Source organism: Salmo salar, chromosome 26 (genome assembly GCF_965601325.2).
Source record: "Salmo salar chromosome 26, fSalSal1, whole genome shotgun sequence".
Taxonomy (NCBI): domain Eukaryota; kingdom Metazoa; phylum Chordata; class Actinopteri; order Salmoniformes; family Salmonidae; genus Salmo; species Salmo salar.
The window spans coordinates 21,280,330-21,299,042 of record NC_138316.1 but is presented as its reverse complement, the minus strand read 5'-3'; the positions used below and the strand labels follow the sequence as shown (position 1 = coordinate 21,299,042).

At 42.8% G+C, this 18,713-nt stretch overlaps 1 protein-coding gene across 1 annotated transcript in view; it reads right to left on the bottom strand.

Moving 5' to 3' along the window:
• Window positions 1–446: 446 nt before the first annotated feature.
• Window positions 447–18,713, bottom strand: part of LOC106587432 (protogenin A) — a 42,161-nt gene continuing 23,894 nt past the window's right edge. The window contains exons 9-19 of the mRNA XM_014175821.3: window positions 17,591–17,896; window positions 15,312–15,500; window positions 7,986–8,081; window positions 7,689–7,875; window positions 7,344–7,471; window positions 6,547–6,717; window positions 5,350–5,526; window positions 4,919–5,042; window positions 4,650–4,791; window positions 4,416–4,529; window positions 447–4,276 (exon numbers count right to left, since the gene is read on the bottom strand). Coding sequence (XP_014031296.1) covers window positions 3,827–4,276; window positions 4,416–4,529; window positions 4,650–4,791; window positions 4,919–5,042; window positions 5,350–5,526; window positions 6,547–6,717; window positions 7,344–7,471; window positions 7,689–7,875; window positions 7,986–8,081; window positions 15,312–15,500; window positions 17,591–17,896 — 2,084 coding nt within the window. The 3' untranslated portion in view covers window positions 447–3,826. The remainder of the gene's footprint in view (window positions 4,277–4,415; window positions 4,530–4,649; window positions 4,792–4,918; window positions 5,043–5,349; window positions 5,527–6,546; window positions 6,718–7,343; window positions 7,472–7,688; window positions 7,876–7,985; window positions 8,082–15,311; window positions 15,501–17,590; window positions 17,897–18,713) is intronic.

Below are 18,713 nucleotides of genomic sequence, written 5' to 3'. Positions count from 1 at the left end.
GCTAAGATGCAGCACTTAAAGTTTGCATGCCAATATAACAAACTCAACAACTGAACAAAGTTGACTAGCTAGCTGTACCTGGTTACTGGCTATGCTATAGTCATACTAGCTAGTAGTGGTTAGTGTAAGTTAGTCCCTAAACCTGCTACAAGATAAAGCTGCCTGGGCAGAGCTACCTGCTGCAGAAAGGTATGATTAGCTACATCTTTTGTTGACTGATGGTGTTTATTGACAGGAAAAAGTAACAGCAGTTACTGTAAATGGTTACCTATCTGGTACTTTGTATAGCTAACTTAGCTATTGCATACACCTACAACAATATCAAATTAACCTATAATCAGTGCTGATGTGTGTGTACTAAATGTACTAGTTACTCTAATACAGTCTCTAATAGTTTTATAATAGTACTCTAATATTGGTGAGGACAGACATACCAATACGTGCAAGAAAGTTCACATTGTTTATTTTTATTTAAACTCAATCAGTCATTCTCAGAATTATTTATTGTTTAAATTATTTTTTACTTTAATTGGACAAGTAGGCTATAACATTTTTGTCATGAAGAAAGTTGTAAGGACCAAGGCTTGCTTGAATACCTTGAAGAAAAGCTGTTGGTGTTGTGATCAAAGAGCAAACAGAAAAAAGGAAAACAAAACATTTATACAAAATAATGACAAAAGGTACATTCGATTTCAAGGCCTGTGCCTGCTCTCACTATAATTTTGAAACACAACAACGAGAGTGTGTATTGGTTACATAGACTCCCAATGTTGTGTCCCAAAGCTACTCTCACTACAACTGTGGAGCAGCTGTGGGTTCCCCTGAGTTTAACTGTAAATGACCCACAGCGCTCCACCACTGCAGCTAAAGCCAGCAGCACAGCCTTCACAGAAAAACGTGACTGCAGAAGAAAAGGGGACTCAGAGCATCAGAGAATTATGATTTATGAAGTCCTCCACTTCACCCCTTTATATTCACATGTTCAGAAAAAAAAGAGAACACAACTCTTGAAATTTAAGAGACCCAGGACTGGATCTGCATCACTCGTTCTTCCATCTCTTGAATAACACTGACCCCCTCTGACTATAGCATCCATCACATCTCTATCAAAAACTGGAAGAGGAACCTGAGGTAGACAACGGTATATCACTTATTGGACATTCACAACCAATACGAGAATGCAGAACCCTCTCGAACATTCTGAAAACATATATAAGAATGAGAACCCTATGGTTACTCTTTATCACAATTGAAAAGACAAAAACAATACTGTTACTGCTCAATAATAACTTGTCTATTCCAGTTTTTAGTTATCAGAGTTGGATTGCAGTCACCGGGCATTATAACAATGCAGAGGATTACACATGTAAATAAAAAGCAAAAACAACTCAAATATTCCATATACAATATGAACTTGACATTTTAACACAGCTTTTCAGACTAATGATCATCTACAACAGTTTAAAGTATTCACATTCGTATCAAAGATTAATACATTTTAGGCATCTAGGAAAAAACTAAATTCAGTTGGTACTTTCCCAAAACTGGGGTATATGAAACCCCATTGAAATAACAATAATATATATTTCTCCTCCAGTGAGAAAAAGTAAAAAAGAATGTAGAAAAATCTGTCTATTTTTTGCTTCAATGACAAATAACAATGCATGTTTAAAAGCACTAATTGTGTACCACTTACATCTTGGTTTGTGGTCTAATAGACACCCATTTATTAAGTAGTAATCAAAACCTAAATGGGGATAAAGCTTTTGGAACCAAAAGAATGAGAAAATATCATGCAGAGATAAATGTCTAAATGGATCTCTTGCCAATGCGCAACAGTGAACTGAATTCTTTGGTATACATTGTTTGCCATTCAAAAGAAAGTAAAACTGATTGTGTCACACTTCATGCAAACTGTCATCCTATTAGTTAGAAATCCGTTGATTGAAAATACTGTTGCAATGTAGGATGAGAATCAATATAATATACTGTATATAGCTCCGGAATATAATTTCCCCCTACAATGTACACATCTAGTTGCAACAGTAAAGCTCTAAAGAAAACCAATAATAGGGTGATTTGGTTAGTGTGCATGACATTGATTCTAATTGTCATTTTAACCATTATCAAGGGCACAAAATCCTGGGGGCACTTTCTGAGAGAGGACCCGCATCTCAACTCAGTTGGTCGCAGAACGGGGGCACACATGTGCAAGGCTATGTCTTAGAAGCAGCATTTCAGCTGATCTGCGTTAGATTTTTGGTCTAATACATGAGAAAAACCTCATTGTAATTTTCCCAGGGACCCGCTGAGAGATCAAAAACAAACGAAGGGAGCAAACAATTACTTTGTATGATAGCATCAGTCACCGCTGCACATTGGCTGTGATCAACAAATCAAACTAATCTGACAAGTGCTAAACTTATTGTCCTACTCTATGGTAAAGTATCAACTACTTAAAGAACAAAAGTAACTACAATCTGTACTCAGTAGTACATAAACGTCGACAAAAATATAGATATCTTTAGAGATAAAATGTTTTTTTGGTGTTCATTCCATTCATTTCCATCGCACTGATTTAACGCTTTTGGTTTTCAACAATCATTCTTCACACTTCTCCCATCCCAATGTGTAAAAGAGTTGGACCTCAGATGGATCGGACTTTGGTATATGATCCTTTCTGCTTGTCTCCGACATCTGAGGGTCTCTTTCCCCATTAAGGCCATTTATAAAGCTTTTAAGGTCTGCTGTATTGAAACACATCGACACAAGCATTTTTGGTATGTTCTTTCCCAAAATAACCAAAATGATAGCCTGCCATACCACAGGCACTGAATTCAAACTGAAGTTTTTCCACCTGTGAGTGGGGCATCACAAGGCTCTGAACCGTAACTGACAATGTTCTAGAGATACATTCAATACAGATCTATGGCAACTACCCTCTACAATGAGCAGTTCAGGACTAAGAAGATACCCTGTCAGTCAACCATGGAACATTACACATGGCTTTTCAAATGTACTAAACCTAGTTCCCTGAGTTTAGGAAAATAATAACACAACAAAATAATGCTTAAAAAGAGGTAGTATAAAACAGGAATTGCAAGGGCAACTGCACATTGACAAAGAAAACAAACTAACAAACTATGGATAACCTGAAAAGTACATTGTGTCATACTGGCTTATTATTGAATTCCAGCAACTTATGTAGTAAATTGTACTGGCCCTTAATCTACCATAGGCAAACACTCAAAGCTTATTGTAAAGTAACCTGAGAAATAGTCCAATTAACCTGTGATAAAGAAGAAAATAACAAAGCTTTAATTGAGATCTGCAGTACCCTTACAATCCCGTACTTCATTATAAACAAGGAGGAAAATGAATACGGGACGAATCTTACCTAGCAAAAACTAATTATTGCCATCAGGAAGTATCAGTTGTTCCATAAAGGAAGAGACCCCTTACATAGTTCAGGTATAAGTCGTTATCATTAAATATATAGTTGGAGTTTACCGAGAGGTAAACTGAGGTAGATAATCAGCAAAAGAAGGGCTCACTCTACACTTTGCTCCAGTGATAAACTCTTAAATAATGTCAGAAATGTAAGTCACATTTCACATTTTTGACGATCTCTTGAAACATTCATGGTGGGTGAGATTTTTCTTTCAAACACATACACACAAACATTGAATCAAAATAAAATGAGTACACATTCACTAGAAGAAGATTCTTTGATAGAAATCACCAGAATCCAAATCAGAGCCCAGTTCTTCCAAAAACCTGGATTTTTGGATTTCTGCTCATTGTCTTTTAAAACAGTGGAGTGAGTTTAGGGTTGGGGGATTAATGGGAGGTCACACAGACTGCTAGAGGAAAGTGCAGGCTGGGAATTGTCTGTAGCCTGATAGTGGTGATGGTTGCACGGTTTCTCCATGGAGTCTCCAATCTCCAGGTCGAGGTGAGACTGCTCCCCCAGCTCCCCCTCACTCTCCTTGGCAGGACTGCAGAATGACCCCCCGCTCTCCTCTCTCAGAGACGTAGGGTGGCTGCTGGGACCAGAGGACAGGTTGGTCATCTCTGTCTCGTCATGAGAGTAACGGCCCGAGTCGCCTGTCTCGTGGCTGCCCTCGCTGTTGGAGGAGCCCTCTGTGTCAAAAGGTGGGCCAAACAGGACCTGCAGGGAGGTGGGCTGGTTGGGTGACGACAGAGACTCATCCTCGTAGCACAGCACTGTTACTCCTGGCTGGTACGAGCAGATTCCATGGCTCTTCCTCTGGATCTGAGTAAGTAAGAAAGGGTGAACAAAGAAGGGAATTAAAATGGATAAAGGGAGGAATATCTGCTGGTCTCACCTCCGATTATGTTCTATTTAAGTAATGTTATTTTACTTGAACACTTTTGTTTGTTATCTTTCTTACCTGGCTTTTCTTAGCATTCATTTTTTTCTGATTAATGAAGGAAAACCACTTATTTCTCTTCTCAGTGATTGGATAAACTGGTCCGAGGCTATTGATCATCAGATTTGTTCCACCCTGGAAATGAAATGAAATTTGCAGTGCTCTGAATCTGTCTACATTGGTTATTTTCCATGTACTTCGGAGACATAATGCAAGAGGAAATGTTAGAGGCGTAACATAGCCATATCCCCTTACCTTGGCATCAATGAAGTGGTCTGCTCTCACCATTGGCACCATAACATCAGCATTCTCAGCCTGGCCCTCAGAGCCCAGGTGGACCGAAGCAGAGAGGACCTGACCAGCCTCCTGCCTGATGGCTTTAGTAGCTGACGATTTCCTGTCAAACAATCATACAATATGAATATAGAAATAACAGAAGAGGTTCTATCCAAACCAACTGGGCAGTCAGAAAAGTAATCTCATATCAAGTTACAACAACACACTAAATCTGTTAAAATGGTTACCTGTTTTTGCCTCTGCAGACAAGGATGAAGGCACAGATGATGATGCAGATCAGTGCAATGCAAACCCCCACGATGATCCCTGTCATCGACTTCTGGTCCAGGTGGTAGAAGCCACTAGAGAACACTGCAAGACAGTTGTCACAAGTGATGAGACAGCCACAGGAGACATACACTCCTATCAAGGCTCTGTGTGGGTACTACATCTCCACACTGTGTATCAAAATCAATACAGCTGGCAATCACCTCCCCTGACATTCACAGAGATGTATTACAGTGTAAATAATTTAGCAGGAGACCAAGGCTGCAGGCCAAGCTATTGAATTTGAATTACATCTAGTAGGTCAAGTGACGACAACAAGAGGAATCCTGTCATGAAAGTCAATGAAAGACAGACCAAGTATGCACAACATTAGTCAACATTAGTCACTAACCTGTAGCTGAGCCATGGGAGTGCCTGGGGTTGTGACCGGAGGTGGAGCCATCGTTCTGCACGGCCAGTTCCACGGAGTGTGAAAACGGCCCGTCTCCCATATCGTTGGACGCAGACACCTTGACCAGGTAGATGTTCCCCGGCTGTAGGTTCTCCAGTAGAGCCATGGTGATGCTCCCTATCACCGAGAAATATGTGATTAGTGACCTATGTCAACCCATTTGAGCCTCAGCAATAAAAGGACATGGTAATGTGAATATTGTTTTAACACGCTGCAGTGTTGTCATTCACCACTTGGTAATAAATATAGCTGTTCAAATTCATCTCTAAATAAATTAACTGGAGGAAATATGTCAGGCCTGATTTTTTTTGCTCCTCTCTCACATTTTCAACTGACCCATGAAGAACAGGGGTTCATACAACTCAGTGGGAAAAAAAACACAAAAACCTGAGGCATATGAGGGGATATTTGTGACCAGATTGTCAGGCAAAGGACGGAGGGTCAGGGATCAGAGGGCTCTAACCCCCCTCCCAATACCACCCAGCTCCCCTGCAGTAACGGTTGGGGCGACAGGGTTGATTTCCAGTGGTGGGGGGCTGGAGCAAGGCAGGATGGCTTTGTGAACAGCCTCACTTTTGACCCCCTCACCTGTGGCTTAGAAGGAAAGATCAGATGCCTCACATTTCCTGGAGTCATCTGCTCTCAATTACGCCTATGCTACCCAGAATCTGTGTTTTTACCCAGGAGCTGGACACTCTCACAGCCGGCCAGTAATACTTACTGCCACACGTCAGGCCTTTGGGTACACAAAACATATGTGTGTGTTGCTATGGCCACATTAACTATATGGTAGTAGTCCATAGTAACTACAGCACTCTTGACCAGTGTGTTTCATGTTGAATGATTACAATCTTGAGTGATTGAAGTCCTTCACTCACTTAAAAGAGGAGAATGAGAATATTGGACCTAAAGCCACAAAGACAGATCATACTCTTTCCCCCCAGTGCTAAATCAAAGCTCCAAGTATGGAATCCATCCTTTGAATGGTAAGACAACAGGAGGGGGTTATCCAATGGCCAATTATCCAATGATTTTCAATGGCCTTTATGGTGTGGAGCTGGGGCAGGGCTCTGTCTTTGCAGCCCAGTTTAGCCTGCAGCTTCTCTCTCTCTCTCTTCTCTCTCTCTTCTCTCTCACCTTCCCTCTGCAGCACCTTCCACTCTCCAGCTACCCAGGCCTTCCTGGAAGCGTAGAGGATGGTATAACGTGTCACCGCCAAGTTGGGCTCATCTGGAAGTTTCCATGACACCAGCGCTGTGTCGTCCTCGATCAGAGTCACTTTCACACCTGACGGTGGCAGAGTAGGTGCTGGGGAAGAAAAAATGCCAGTTTTAATAACCCTGAGGCTAAATCGCTGATGAAGATGTACAACTGCCATAAAAAAAATTGCTCTTCGTAACTGATAATGAGTTTTGAGGAACACTGAAAATGTATGTCTGAACCAGGGCCTAGACCAAAGCGACATTTTAATCAGAGAAGGTTCTTTGATGTCACTCAAAAGGATTACTACATCTCACAAGCTATGGCCCTTGCTTATGATCCCTTTTTTCCCTAGAGATGTGTAGATATGTGTAATAATGCAGTGAGAGAGTGAGCATATAGACTACTGTGCAGTTCAATGAATTTGCTCCTGTGTGTCTTTTTCTAATCCTTAGAAGAGCAAAACCCCATTAGAGGGAAAATGAGAGCTCATTGGCAAGGCGCTGTCAAGTGGTTGCGCTCTAGTTGTTATTTGTTTGCAGAATGCAGAGCCTTATGGATACGTGACTGCGAGAGTCCTGGGGAGATACGCAGTTTTAAGACAGGCACAATAATTCCAGTAAGTATTCTATTTCAGTAGGCTAGGAAATACCATCGGAGCCAAAAAAGGTTGAGAGTATATTCTATTAATCTATACAGCATGTGCTGCTGTATGAAGCCATGTTGGTGCTCACCTTCAGGCAGAGTGCTCTGGTAGACCACAGGGCTCCAGGGGCTGGACAGTTGGTCAAGGTGCAGGCGGACAGCAAACTCATACCTGGTGTTGGGCTCTAAGTCCGGGACCAGGATGTTCTTCTCAGCACTGTAGAGGAGAACCACAATGATAAAAATGGATTTAGAACATATACTGTATATGGAGATTATTAATCAGATCCAATACTTTGGCAATTGACCTGCAAATTCTTAAATCCGTACTAAGTGCTAACCTGATTTATATGACCATACTAAGCGCCCTCTATCCAGTTAAATGACTATGTGCTATGGGGTATGAAGAGGAAGGTATTATATTGGACACTCACGTCTGCAGGTAGAGTACCAGGGAGGCGTTCTGAAGGCCCACAGGGTTACAGCGGATGGTGTAGTTGACGATCTGGCTGGAGGTGAAGGCTGGACGCCCCCAGTGGAGGAACACGGCAGACGAGCTGTTGGCCTTGGCATACACGTGGTGAGGGGGTGGCGGAGGGGGCACCATACGATCACGAACCGCTGATACACACAGAATTTTTTTTATGTTAGAGGTACTCATGCGTTGAAGGATTGATAACTATCATCTGTCTCAATAGACAATGGTTGCTTGCTTTAAGTGAAGAACTTACAGACACATCCAGGGGTGCTGATAGTCTGGTCTGCCTGGTAGCCATCTCCTATGAAACTGAACGCCAGGAGCTTCACATGGTACTTCTTCCTTGGGTCTAAAAATAACAACATTTACATGTCTTTCACTGTAGGCCTATGGATATAGTATACTTTTTTGCATACATCATATAGACTTTCACCTCAAATTGACCAATGTGACCTACAGTGGAAGTGAGCGTGTCTGTCCACTGGGGGGCATTACACTGAACCAGAGGCTGTGTGATTTCTCCAACCAGTGGGCTGGATCAGAAAGAGCATGGCTGAGAGGTCAGTGAGGCTTGGCTGTGGAGCTCTGCGACAGATGCTGAGTGCTGGGAGGCCAGTCCCTAGGTCAGTTCCTGCCCTGCTCAGGGCACTGAGGCACACAATAGAGGCCTCCTCTATCCATCACTCTGCCTTTTCAGGGAGAGTAGGAGAGACCTTCCCCCACCCAGAGCTGCTGGCCAGTGGTCAGTCCTATTCAGCTCCAGGATGTGGGGGTTAAACCACAGGACAATGCCCCCCCCTAGGAAAGACAGAGCGGTCAATCACATGGCCAGAGTCAGTGGCCTTACAGACCCCAGGTAGAACAAACGCTGCTAAGTTAAATGTCCTCTCTGTACCCAACAGGCCACTGATAAAAAGTTCAGGCCAAACACTATCCAAATGTTTCACTTCATATCTGCTTTGATTGGTTAATTTGTCTCCTAGACTACGATCTCTTGTCATCCTGGAATAACCAGGTTACTGTGCATGACATATTCTGATAAGGAGGATTGGGTTGGAAAGGTAATTCTTCATCATATTAATGTGTTATTACCCTGTCTTGTGCGTAACAATAGTATAACTCATTCCAGAAAAATTGGCTGAGCTAGAGTATAAGCTGTATTGGGTGAACCGGCTGCAGTGTATTAAAATATCAGTACACAGGCAATTACAGGAAGCTCCTGCTGCAACCATGAGGACCTTGCTGAAATAGCTGAGGATCTATCAAACTAATGACTTACCGCCTCCTAGGAATTCCAAGGTTCTTCAATATTTCAAAATATGTCACCCATCATTACACACAGAGTAAGCAGAGGAATCTAAGCAAATTAGCTTCAATCTGTGAGTGTTAATTCAATACGTTTATTTTTGAAAACACTGGGACATATTGATTTGCATTTCAGTCATCAGTTGTCGAAATAGCACTGAAATACAGTCTAGTCTAGAGGAAACTGAAGTGCTGCACGGCCTGACATGAGATCTTACAGCACATCATAGGCCTACGTAAAAGGCTGTGGGATGACACGTCATTATCCAACCGAAGAGAGGGGTAAGTGTAATAGGCTGTGTAGAACGTCATCTATGCTTTACAGAATTATACAGCTAGATCGCAGTACTTCATGGGAAGATGTACAGGTACTAATAACATCACTAGTATCAGTGGAATAGTGAGCACCAGTAACCGAAAGGTTGCTGGATCGAATCACCGAGCTGACAAGTAAAAAATCTGTCGTTCTGTCCCTGAGCAAGGCAGTTAATCCACTGTTCCCCGGGCGCCGAAGACGTGGATGTCGATTAAGGCAGCCCCCCGCACCTCTCTGATTCAGAGGGGTTGGGTTAAATGCGGAAGACATTTCAGTTGAATGTATTCAGTTGTACAACTGACTAGGTATCCCCCTTCCCTTTCGCCATGGAACAGTAATGCAGTGTACAACATGACCACTAGGCTGTGCTCCAGGACACATACGTTGAGAGGAGCACAGGAGTGTGGATACAAACTGAAGTCATGCCTATCCTCAGTTCCAGTCACAGAAGCAGTCATTTATGAGTTCTACGTTACTAACAGTTTCTGTGATCATGTCTCAGAGACAAATAAAATGTAGACAGTTAGATCAGGGTTTCCCAAACTTGGACCTGCCCCCCGTTTAGTTTTTTGCTCTAGCACTACACAGTTGTAAATGAGAACTTGTTCTCAACTGGCCTACCTGGTTAAATAACGGTGAAATATATATTTTTTTTAAACACAGCTTATTCCAACTTAACATCAAGCTTTGATTATTTGAATCAGCTGTGTAGTGCTAGGGCAAAACCAAAACGTGCACCCAGGAGGGGCCCCAGGACCGAGTTTGGGAAACCTTAAATTAGATGATCTAAACCCAAGGGTAACCCATGTTGATCATCTGACAAACAGCTAGAGGATCATATTCACTGCATGTGTGTGAAAATATATGTTGTAATGATGAGCAGGCTCTATGTCTTCAAAAGAGTTGAACATATCAAAAAGCAATTACAGTCATTGTGAAAAATCCAACCACTTTGTTGAACAACCATCTCATCAGGTTTACTATGCTCCAAGAGCTAAAACAACTGTGTTTTTTCTAGGATCAATCTGAGGGCCTTGAGGCTCAGGGAGGGTCCAGGGGGTGGAGTCAGGGCAATGGGAGGCAGGGGGATGGGCAGTAGTAGAGTCCGAGGGGTATGGTTTGAGCCACTAAGACCCCTAGCCCTGAGGAGTTTCAATGGAGCCAGCAGGTCAGGCATAGATACAACTCAGAAGGAATCTGAGGTCATGGGTGTGGAATACGAGTTGAGCCTCTTTTTTTCTCCCTCAGAATCCTTGCCCTTTCTCTGTTCCCTAAGCCTTAATTGGGAAAGATAAAGAAGTGACTTGCAGGAGGGGAGAAAAAAATACTTAAAAGTGTCTTAATCTGTGGTATCGTCTAAAGATTAGATACATCAACTTAGAATTTCGATCAAAGAAAATATTACTGATAATATGATTGCATAAAAATATGAAGCTTCTCTCTTTATATTTCTTCATTATAGATGGGTCAATGACTAGGCTACTGTTGTCATTTGCTACAGAAAACATTTAGTTATGCTAATTAGCTATTGTTTGATGAAAACAATAATAGGAAATTAATTGCACATATTTGTGAGGTTCCTATATCTTTACTTTCTCTAGGAAAAGACAATGAATTAGTATACACTAGCATAGCTCTCTTCTGTCCCTCCTGTCCCATGTCCACTCTGGTGTCCACAGTCAGGCTGGCCGGGCTTTGGACAGTCCCAGGGGCTTTTGTTCGGCCCCAATCTCTGAAGAGGAGCAGTCAGGGTCTCACAGTCCCACCCTTGCCCAGCCCCACAGCACAATGGGCCTGCAGTAATTATGCAGGAGAGGGGCTGCGAGAGGGGGCAGGCTTTGACATCTGGGCCATGACCTTTGACATGGAATCTGGGCAAGCTAAATCCTGCCAAAGGAAGGGTTATGGACACTGCTCTTAGGGGGGAGGGTCAAGCAGGGGAACTGAGCAGAAAAGGGGGAAAAAACACCAAGAGACAAAAATAAAAAGTCACTTAATAGGTGATGATAAATAGTGCCAATAGGAGGAAATGGTGAAGCGAGAGAGCAAAACTCTTCAATGGGCAATTTCATAGCCGATATAATGAAAACGTGATTAGATATGGCAAGCTCAATTGTTCAGCTTAACTGCTCTTTGAAACATAGGAGTGACCTAAGGTTATACTTTGCTTTCTGTATAAATTCAGAAAACTGAATAAATTCAGAACTTGCAAAAGTTTTCTGTAAGCAATTTAGGAGAAAATATGGAATTTTACTTCATGGAAATGTATTGAAGTGTTAATTTAAAACCTGTGAGTAATACACATGGTTTGGGTAAGGTTATCAGGGATCTCCATGGTTGAAGATAAGAGGTGTCCACACAAACCTCCCCCTCTGTATGGAGTCAACCATGCTTGCACTAACCACCACTCACAATAAACCCTGGTCAAAGGGAAATGTGTATTAGCCCTGGTTCATTCAACAACACCAAATCCCTCACAAAGATAAGATATGCTTCAGTTGCCACATATAAAATGGGCAATAATCACCCTGTGTGTGGATTCAAGGCCAAATGTTTCTTGTTAGATATCACAAAAACTAACATCCCTCAAACTCATTGTGCCTTACTCACTTTGCTTGAGAAAAGTTCATAACTAATTTCCTCAGAATAATACACAATCTGCCTAACCCTTACTGCCATTGCATAAAGATGCACCAAAGTGAAGCTGGTTCATTTTCCCATCATGCCTGTTGGGTTAATCTTGCAAGGCTTTGCTCTCCCCATAAATTATGATGCCAGTTTGTATATGTGGGGAAATTCTTGAGCTGTTTGTGGTCACCTGATTTTTTTTACAGCCGTTTTGCAGATCCTGCAGGCCCCTAAGGCTTTGTTCTGCCCTGAGAATGGCCCCCCAGACCACAGCAAGAAGGGTCTGAGCCAGGGCCATAAATGTCAACTCCCACACTGATCCACAAAGCAGCATATACCATAGGGGGAGCGTATATCTCCCTCTGACACACCCACACACACACACACACACACACACACACACACACACACACACACACACACACACACACACACACACACACACACACACACACACACACACACACACACACACACACACACACACACACACACACACACAGTTTATTGATGTAGTGGGCTCACTAATACCCATCTACCTTTTATCTGACACCAGGCATGCAATAACTAATGTTTTCCCAGAGAAAAGACCACTCCACGATGGGCAAGGTGGCCCCAAGCTATGAGATAAATCTACTACCGTACACACAGTCCTGGTACCAACAGGTATGGGAGGTATTTCAACCGTGACTATGCCACAGGAAGAATAAACATGAATGGGAGGACCTCAGTATTTCAACACCATGTCATTTATACACTGAGCTACAACCTCTCACATTCCTAACTTAGAGAGCCCTTTCAGTCATGTGGAATGGTCTTAAGAGATCATTTAGTAATGGCCAGAGCAGAGCTGGTCTGTTTCTACTACAGATTCAGAACTCACCATGTTCATGTCTTTTCTTCTGTTAGAGAGGTATGTTATTTGTGCACAATAGAGCAACATTGACTCAATAATACAGTAACGGTTGGCTTGTTGTCTTTACCACATCAAAGCTAAGTGAATTTAGGTCCCAGGGATCTGAAATACTTATCAAGTCACTCAGTGAGATTGGTGTTGTTCATAATCCCTGACTGATCGAACACATTCTCTAGTCTGTGTGTGGTTGTGGTTTCAATTTGTAAGTCGCTCTGGATAAGAGCGTCTGCTAAATGACTTAAATGTAAATGTAAATGTTTCCAAACCCGTGTGACTGTCACAAGTCACAAGTGTCCTTGGGTGAAGTAAAGAGTTAAAGTTAAAGCCTCTATTAATTGCATTACTAACAGACACATTACAGCGTAATCCTTTATCCTGGATAAAATCCAATGAACATTTTAATTGAAGCTCCATTTTGCTCTCTACTTCAGACATGCCATGGAGGGTAAATAATCTTGTTATTAGAAGTATCCAGAGTGTTTTCTAATGGAAAAACACTTCATCAATTCAATAGTAAGTAGACTGATTAAAAGTCAGTAAGAAAACAATATGTATAGTTTATTAAAGGACATAAGTCATGGTTTGTCACTCAAACAACATTGAACAAAATCAATAGGGAAATGCCCTTTTCCACTGCTGTTCTGTCCTTGGAAGGTCAAATCGAAACAGGGACTACTCAATTATGGGCAAACATGGACATTAAAGCAGACTCAAATTGATGAGAACACCCCGTTTTAATTAAAATACCCTGTTTGGAGATGTGGGTCACGTCCACGAAAATAAAAAAATGACTTAATGTTACACTTCTCATATTGGTTTATTATCAATGTCACACCAAAATGACCAAAGCACATCCGAAGGGGAAACTGAGTCAAGTCAGTATTGTTATCTGAAGCCGTCTCTCTGTTTAACACGTCACTTACTGAAATCAACGTTGTAAAAATGTGGTGCCATGGGCAGGCACTGAAATCGTACCTAAAACCTATCTCACACTGACGGTAATACGTGACAAATTAAACTGCTCTTCCTTGAGGGGGGAAACCTTTGGGAAGATAAATGAGATGCATACTTCTCTTCAACATGTCATACATGTATTTACAGAAAGACTCAGTTACCAGTGGTGAGGGGCTGAATTTGGTTGACTCTTGGTCAATTAAGTCTCTTTGTGGCCCTTAAAGCCTAACACAATGAAAGCCTTTGATGTGAATGCTCCTCCAAATGCTCTGCTCACAGCAGTCATAAAACACACCATAAATCTGCTCCACAATAACAGCTTCCCTCTCCTCTAAAGACAGCCCTGGAATACACCTCTGCCAGCTATTCTATCAAACAAGCACATTTGAGGACATTAAACAATGAGAAACTAATGAAAAACCAAGGCATAGTAAGTGTGTTTTAGTGATATCTATCTATATCACATTACTACAACTTGTTTGTCCATTATGTTCATTATTCCAGGAGGAAAATGTGGTTCATGAGGAAAAGGAGAATGTACACAAAAAGCCAGACTTCATATGTTCTTTCTCTTATCTCTCCGATAGGTTTTACCTCAAGCTTTATAAAAATACTCTCTATTGAAAAATAATTATCCATTCAAAACAACAAATATTTCATAAAGTACAGCACTTTAAAACCTACTCAATACTATAGCCTTGTGTCATTCTAAACAACAGCTGATGCCAAAATGGGGGAAGTTTCTGCAGTCATATTTATCGCCCCCTTCACAGTAAGACCCCTCCATGACAAAACAAAAACACATACTGTAGCAAGAAAACAAAAAGGTAAAAGGGGACACATACTGTATTAAACCCCCCCACCCCCACCCCTTATGCTTTCTAATCCTGGTCTAGTGCCAGAGCTTCCTGATTCAAAATTCAGCTGCTGGCCACCTGGCTGACCTCCTCTGGCCACAGATGGTCAGTTGTCCACTGCAGTGGTGTGGGACTCCCTTTCCTTCCACACTCTCCAACTTGGCAAAATGAATTTGACCCAGAGGCCAGAGAACCAGCATATGCCCCCAACACCCCTTCCTCAGTCCCAGCTAGCAGCTATTTCTAAATCTGTTGGGGGGACATACATTGGAAACCAGGCCACGTCCGTAAGGTCATGGGGGGTTGGCTTCTTTCTGGACCTCTGGACATGAGCCCCCACAACTCACATGAAAAGACTTTGTCCTTGCCAAACTAATGGGCTTTTCTGATCTTAAAAAGACCTTAAACATGCCTGGTGAGGACAAGGAAAATGTTTTTTAAGAGCATCTTTGATCCGAATCCAATTTAAGGAGAACTTTCATTGTGTAACCATGCATTGACTAGAACATATTCTTAATCTTGCAATTGAAATCCAAAATCAAGACAAATGTCATCAGCAACAATGAGATCATAGGGCGGGTGTAATATGTGGAGTCTACTCACCCAGGCCTCCAATGGTGTGCCTGTTGTCCTGGACACGCAGCTGGATGGGGGAACTCTCAGCCTGGCTCTCCTCGTGGTAGAACAGCCTGTAGCCCTGGACGCTGACAGAGTTTCCTGGTGCCAGCTGCCAGCGCACTATGATGGTGGTGCAGTTCAGAGGCTCCAACTGAAGCTCAGGGGCCAGAGGCACTGTGAGGAGATAGGAAGAGAGAGAGATCTGTGGTTAGAGGCACTGTGAGGAGACACGAAGAGAAATAGACCTGTGGTTAGAGTCAATGTGAGGAGACACGAAGAGAGAGAGATCTGTGGTTAGAGGCACTGTGGGGAGACACGAAGAGAGAGAGATCTGTGGTTAGAGTCACTGTGAGGAGACACGAAGAGAGAGAGATCTGTGGTTAGAGGCACTGTGAGGAGACACGAAGAGAGAGAGATCTGTGGTTAGAGTCACTGTGGGGAGACACGAAGAGAGAGAGATCTGTGGTTAGAGTCACTGTGGGGAGACGCAAATGGAGAGAGATCTGTGGTTAGAGTCACTGTGGGGAGACACGAAGAGAGAGAGATCTGTGGTTTGAGTCCCTTTGGGGAGACACAAAGAGAGATCTGTGGTTAGAGTCACAGTAAACATCTGAGTATTTATTTAATGTAATTGTTTTGTGAAGAGATGGCAGTTCTGCTTCTAGCTCCTAAGCAACTTTGCCATATTTTTTTGTGTGTGTGTTATTTCTTATCACAAGCATTTTGCTACACCTGCAATAACATCTGCTAAATATGTGTATGTGACCAATACAATTTGATTTATTGAGTACAGTTCTGAGGATGTAAGGTTCAAACAGAATCTCTCTGTACTACTTATATACAGAGTTCAACCTGCATGACTATTCATTTTTATTCAGATGTCTTTATTTTAACCAGCTTATCTGAAATAGTACCAAGTCAAGGGAGTATATGAAACTCACCCACTCCCAACCCCCACTACCCAATCAGGCCTTCTTTACCTTAAGCCCAATGGCCAGGCCACACCAATGTGTTCATAAAGGTCAATTTGCTTCATATTCAGATACCATTCAGAGCCTTGTTACTATTGACAGTCCACAACTATTTATAAAGAAAGGTTAGCTAGTCCTTAACAACAAATGAAGGACTTGTTCAGGAACACATTTGTTTGGGATACCCAAATTATTAAGAGTAAACCATTTAACATGGCAGAAACATGCTTATTTAGATTTCCCATAAATAATTTGCTGGACAAATAGGGGCAAAGTCACCAAAAAGTATTGTATTGTAAGAGATGCAGGGTGGCAGGCTGGGAGCAAGTTGACTCTGTAGCTTGTCTTGTTCCTTGAAAACAGGAATGCTCTCCACCCAGCGGCTCACTGGCTTTATCTGATGGAAATAACCGGCTCCCAGCCTTCAGCCCCCAACCAGAGGCACATCCATGCCATGCCCCAGCCTGGCACACAGATTCACAGCCAGGCACAAACACACACTAGCAGAGATGAGCCTGGTCCTCAGTTCTACTGACAGAATGCCTATTCAGCAGACATGATCCTGGCAGAATTCTAGAAAAGATCCTGTTTGTTTCCAAAGGGACAGAGAGAGAGAGAGGGCAGCAGTCCCCTCCCCCACCCCTGAGGCTCAGATGGAGCTCTAAACAGAACTATTCTTCCTCCCACCCAGAGGCCTCTCTTTTATGACCCATGACTGAAGCCATTCCGATGTTACTGACAGAGCGGGCCAAAGGTCATGAAGTAACAAACGCAATGCCTTAACAAGATTATTAGAGCAAGCTCTTCTCATGGCTCTCTCTCACACATTCAGCAGAGGACTGGGAAGAAGAAAGGTTCAGAGATAATCCAGCCTCTTTGCTCCTATATTGACTATGTGTAGAGGGAAGTGTGCTCTCACTATGCGCCTGCAAGGCATGATGGTTTTAGTGTGCATGATAAGTCAGTGCAGGAAGTAAGGCAGGAAGTAAGGCCTTACATGTTTATTTCTGTGATGTGGTAGCTTTACAAATCTAAGGTTGAAATTCCGGTTCATCAAAGATGTTATGGCTTACGTATGTCTTTTGACTTTGATTGACTGGAAGTGATTAGTTGTAATCATATCTGTACAAACATCATATGTGCACGCAGCAACCTAGTCATAAGACTGGGACACACAGAGCACATGTTTAACTTTAGAAAAAATACCATGTGCATGCCTGAATGCCTGGAGCATCGGCCCATCAGGGAGCAGCCAGTAACTCATCGCTACTACTGAGGAGCATGTGTAAGTACCTTTGGCGCTGGATGCCTTAGGGGTGCGGTGGGAGGTCCAGGCTGACTGTTCCCCCCAGCCCACGCTAGTGGCTGCAGCGATGCGGAGGAGGTAGATGGTGTCGGGCTGCAGGCCCTCCAGGAGATACTGGGTCTTCTCCCCAGGAAGCTCCAGCTGGGTGACAGCCTGGTCGGCGCTGGTACGATAGGACAAGCGGTAGGCCGACACCCGGCCGCGGCTTAGCTTGGCTGCAAGGGGCTGCCAGGACACCTGGATGTCTGTGGGGCTGCGGCTGGTGAGGCTGAGCTCGGGGGCACGCAGGGGCACTGTGGAGAGGGAGACCGAGTGGTCATGTAGAGGCTTATACAGTCACCAACTTGTTCATTACTGTGTTACTGTCTCTGGTTTCTGTCTATATTTATGGTTGTTTTGTATCGTGTTTTGGTGGGGACCAAAGGAAGAGTTGCGATTGCTAAAGTAACAGCTAACTACTGAGACTATAATGAACAAACCCAGAGATACAAATCAGCTCACTGTGTGTCACACTCAATCATACTGGAAAATCAATTCAGTAAGTCTGCAAGTGTACACAATAAATAGATGGAACCTGATTTAGACTGGTATGCAATCATGTGACAGATATTCCCTAAATCAAGGACAATAGGCCAGTAATTTTCTGTGGAATATGAAAGAAATGTAATTATCCTTGATCATAAGTGGTGGTCACGGTTGCACAGTGCAGAAACATTTAATGGAGGGGTGTGAACTGTGAAGGGCCCTTGTGGAGAGTTAGATTATAGTAGAGAGGGTCATTACTGATCTCTAAATATCAGCCTGACTAATGTTTAACCAGCCGAGTGGTCCACCATATAATCCTTCCTTATTAGACTCCTCTATTCCTCTGGCGCACCTCTTAGAGACGACCCCAATTAGACAGCTAGGGTTCAGCCCCACTAGATTCATTACAGGACCTACAGTACTGCCCACTCTCTACAGCCTATTCATTACAGTTTAAACACACTGGAAAACATCCTCTGAGTCCTCCATTAGAGTGATAGAAGACCTTACACAATGACTACAGGATCAATATGAAGCATTCTCTTTACTATTCATCTGGGGGTGTTTTTATTCATCCTGGGGTGA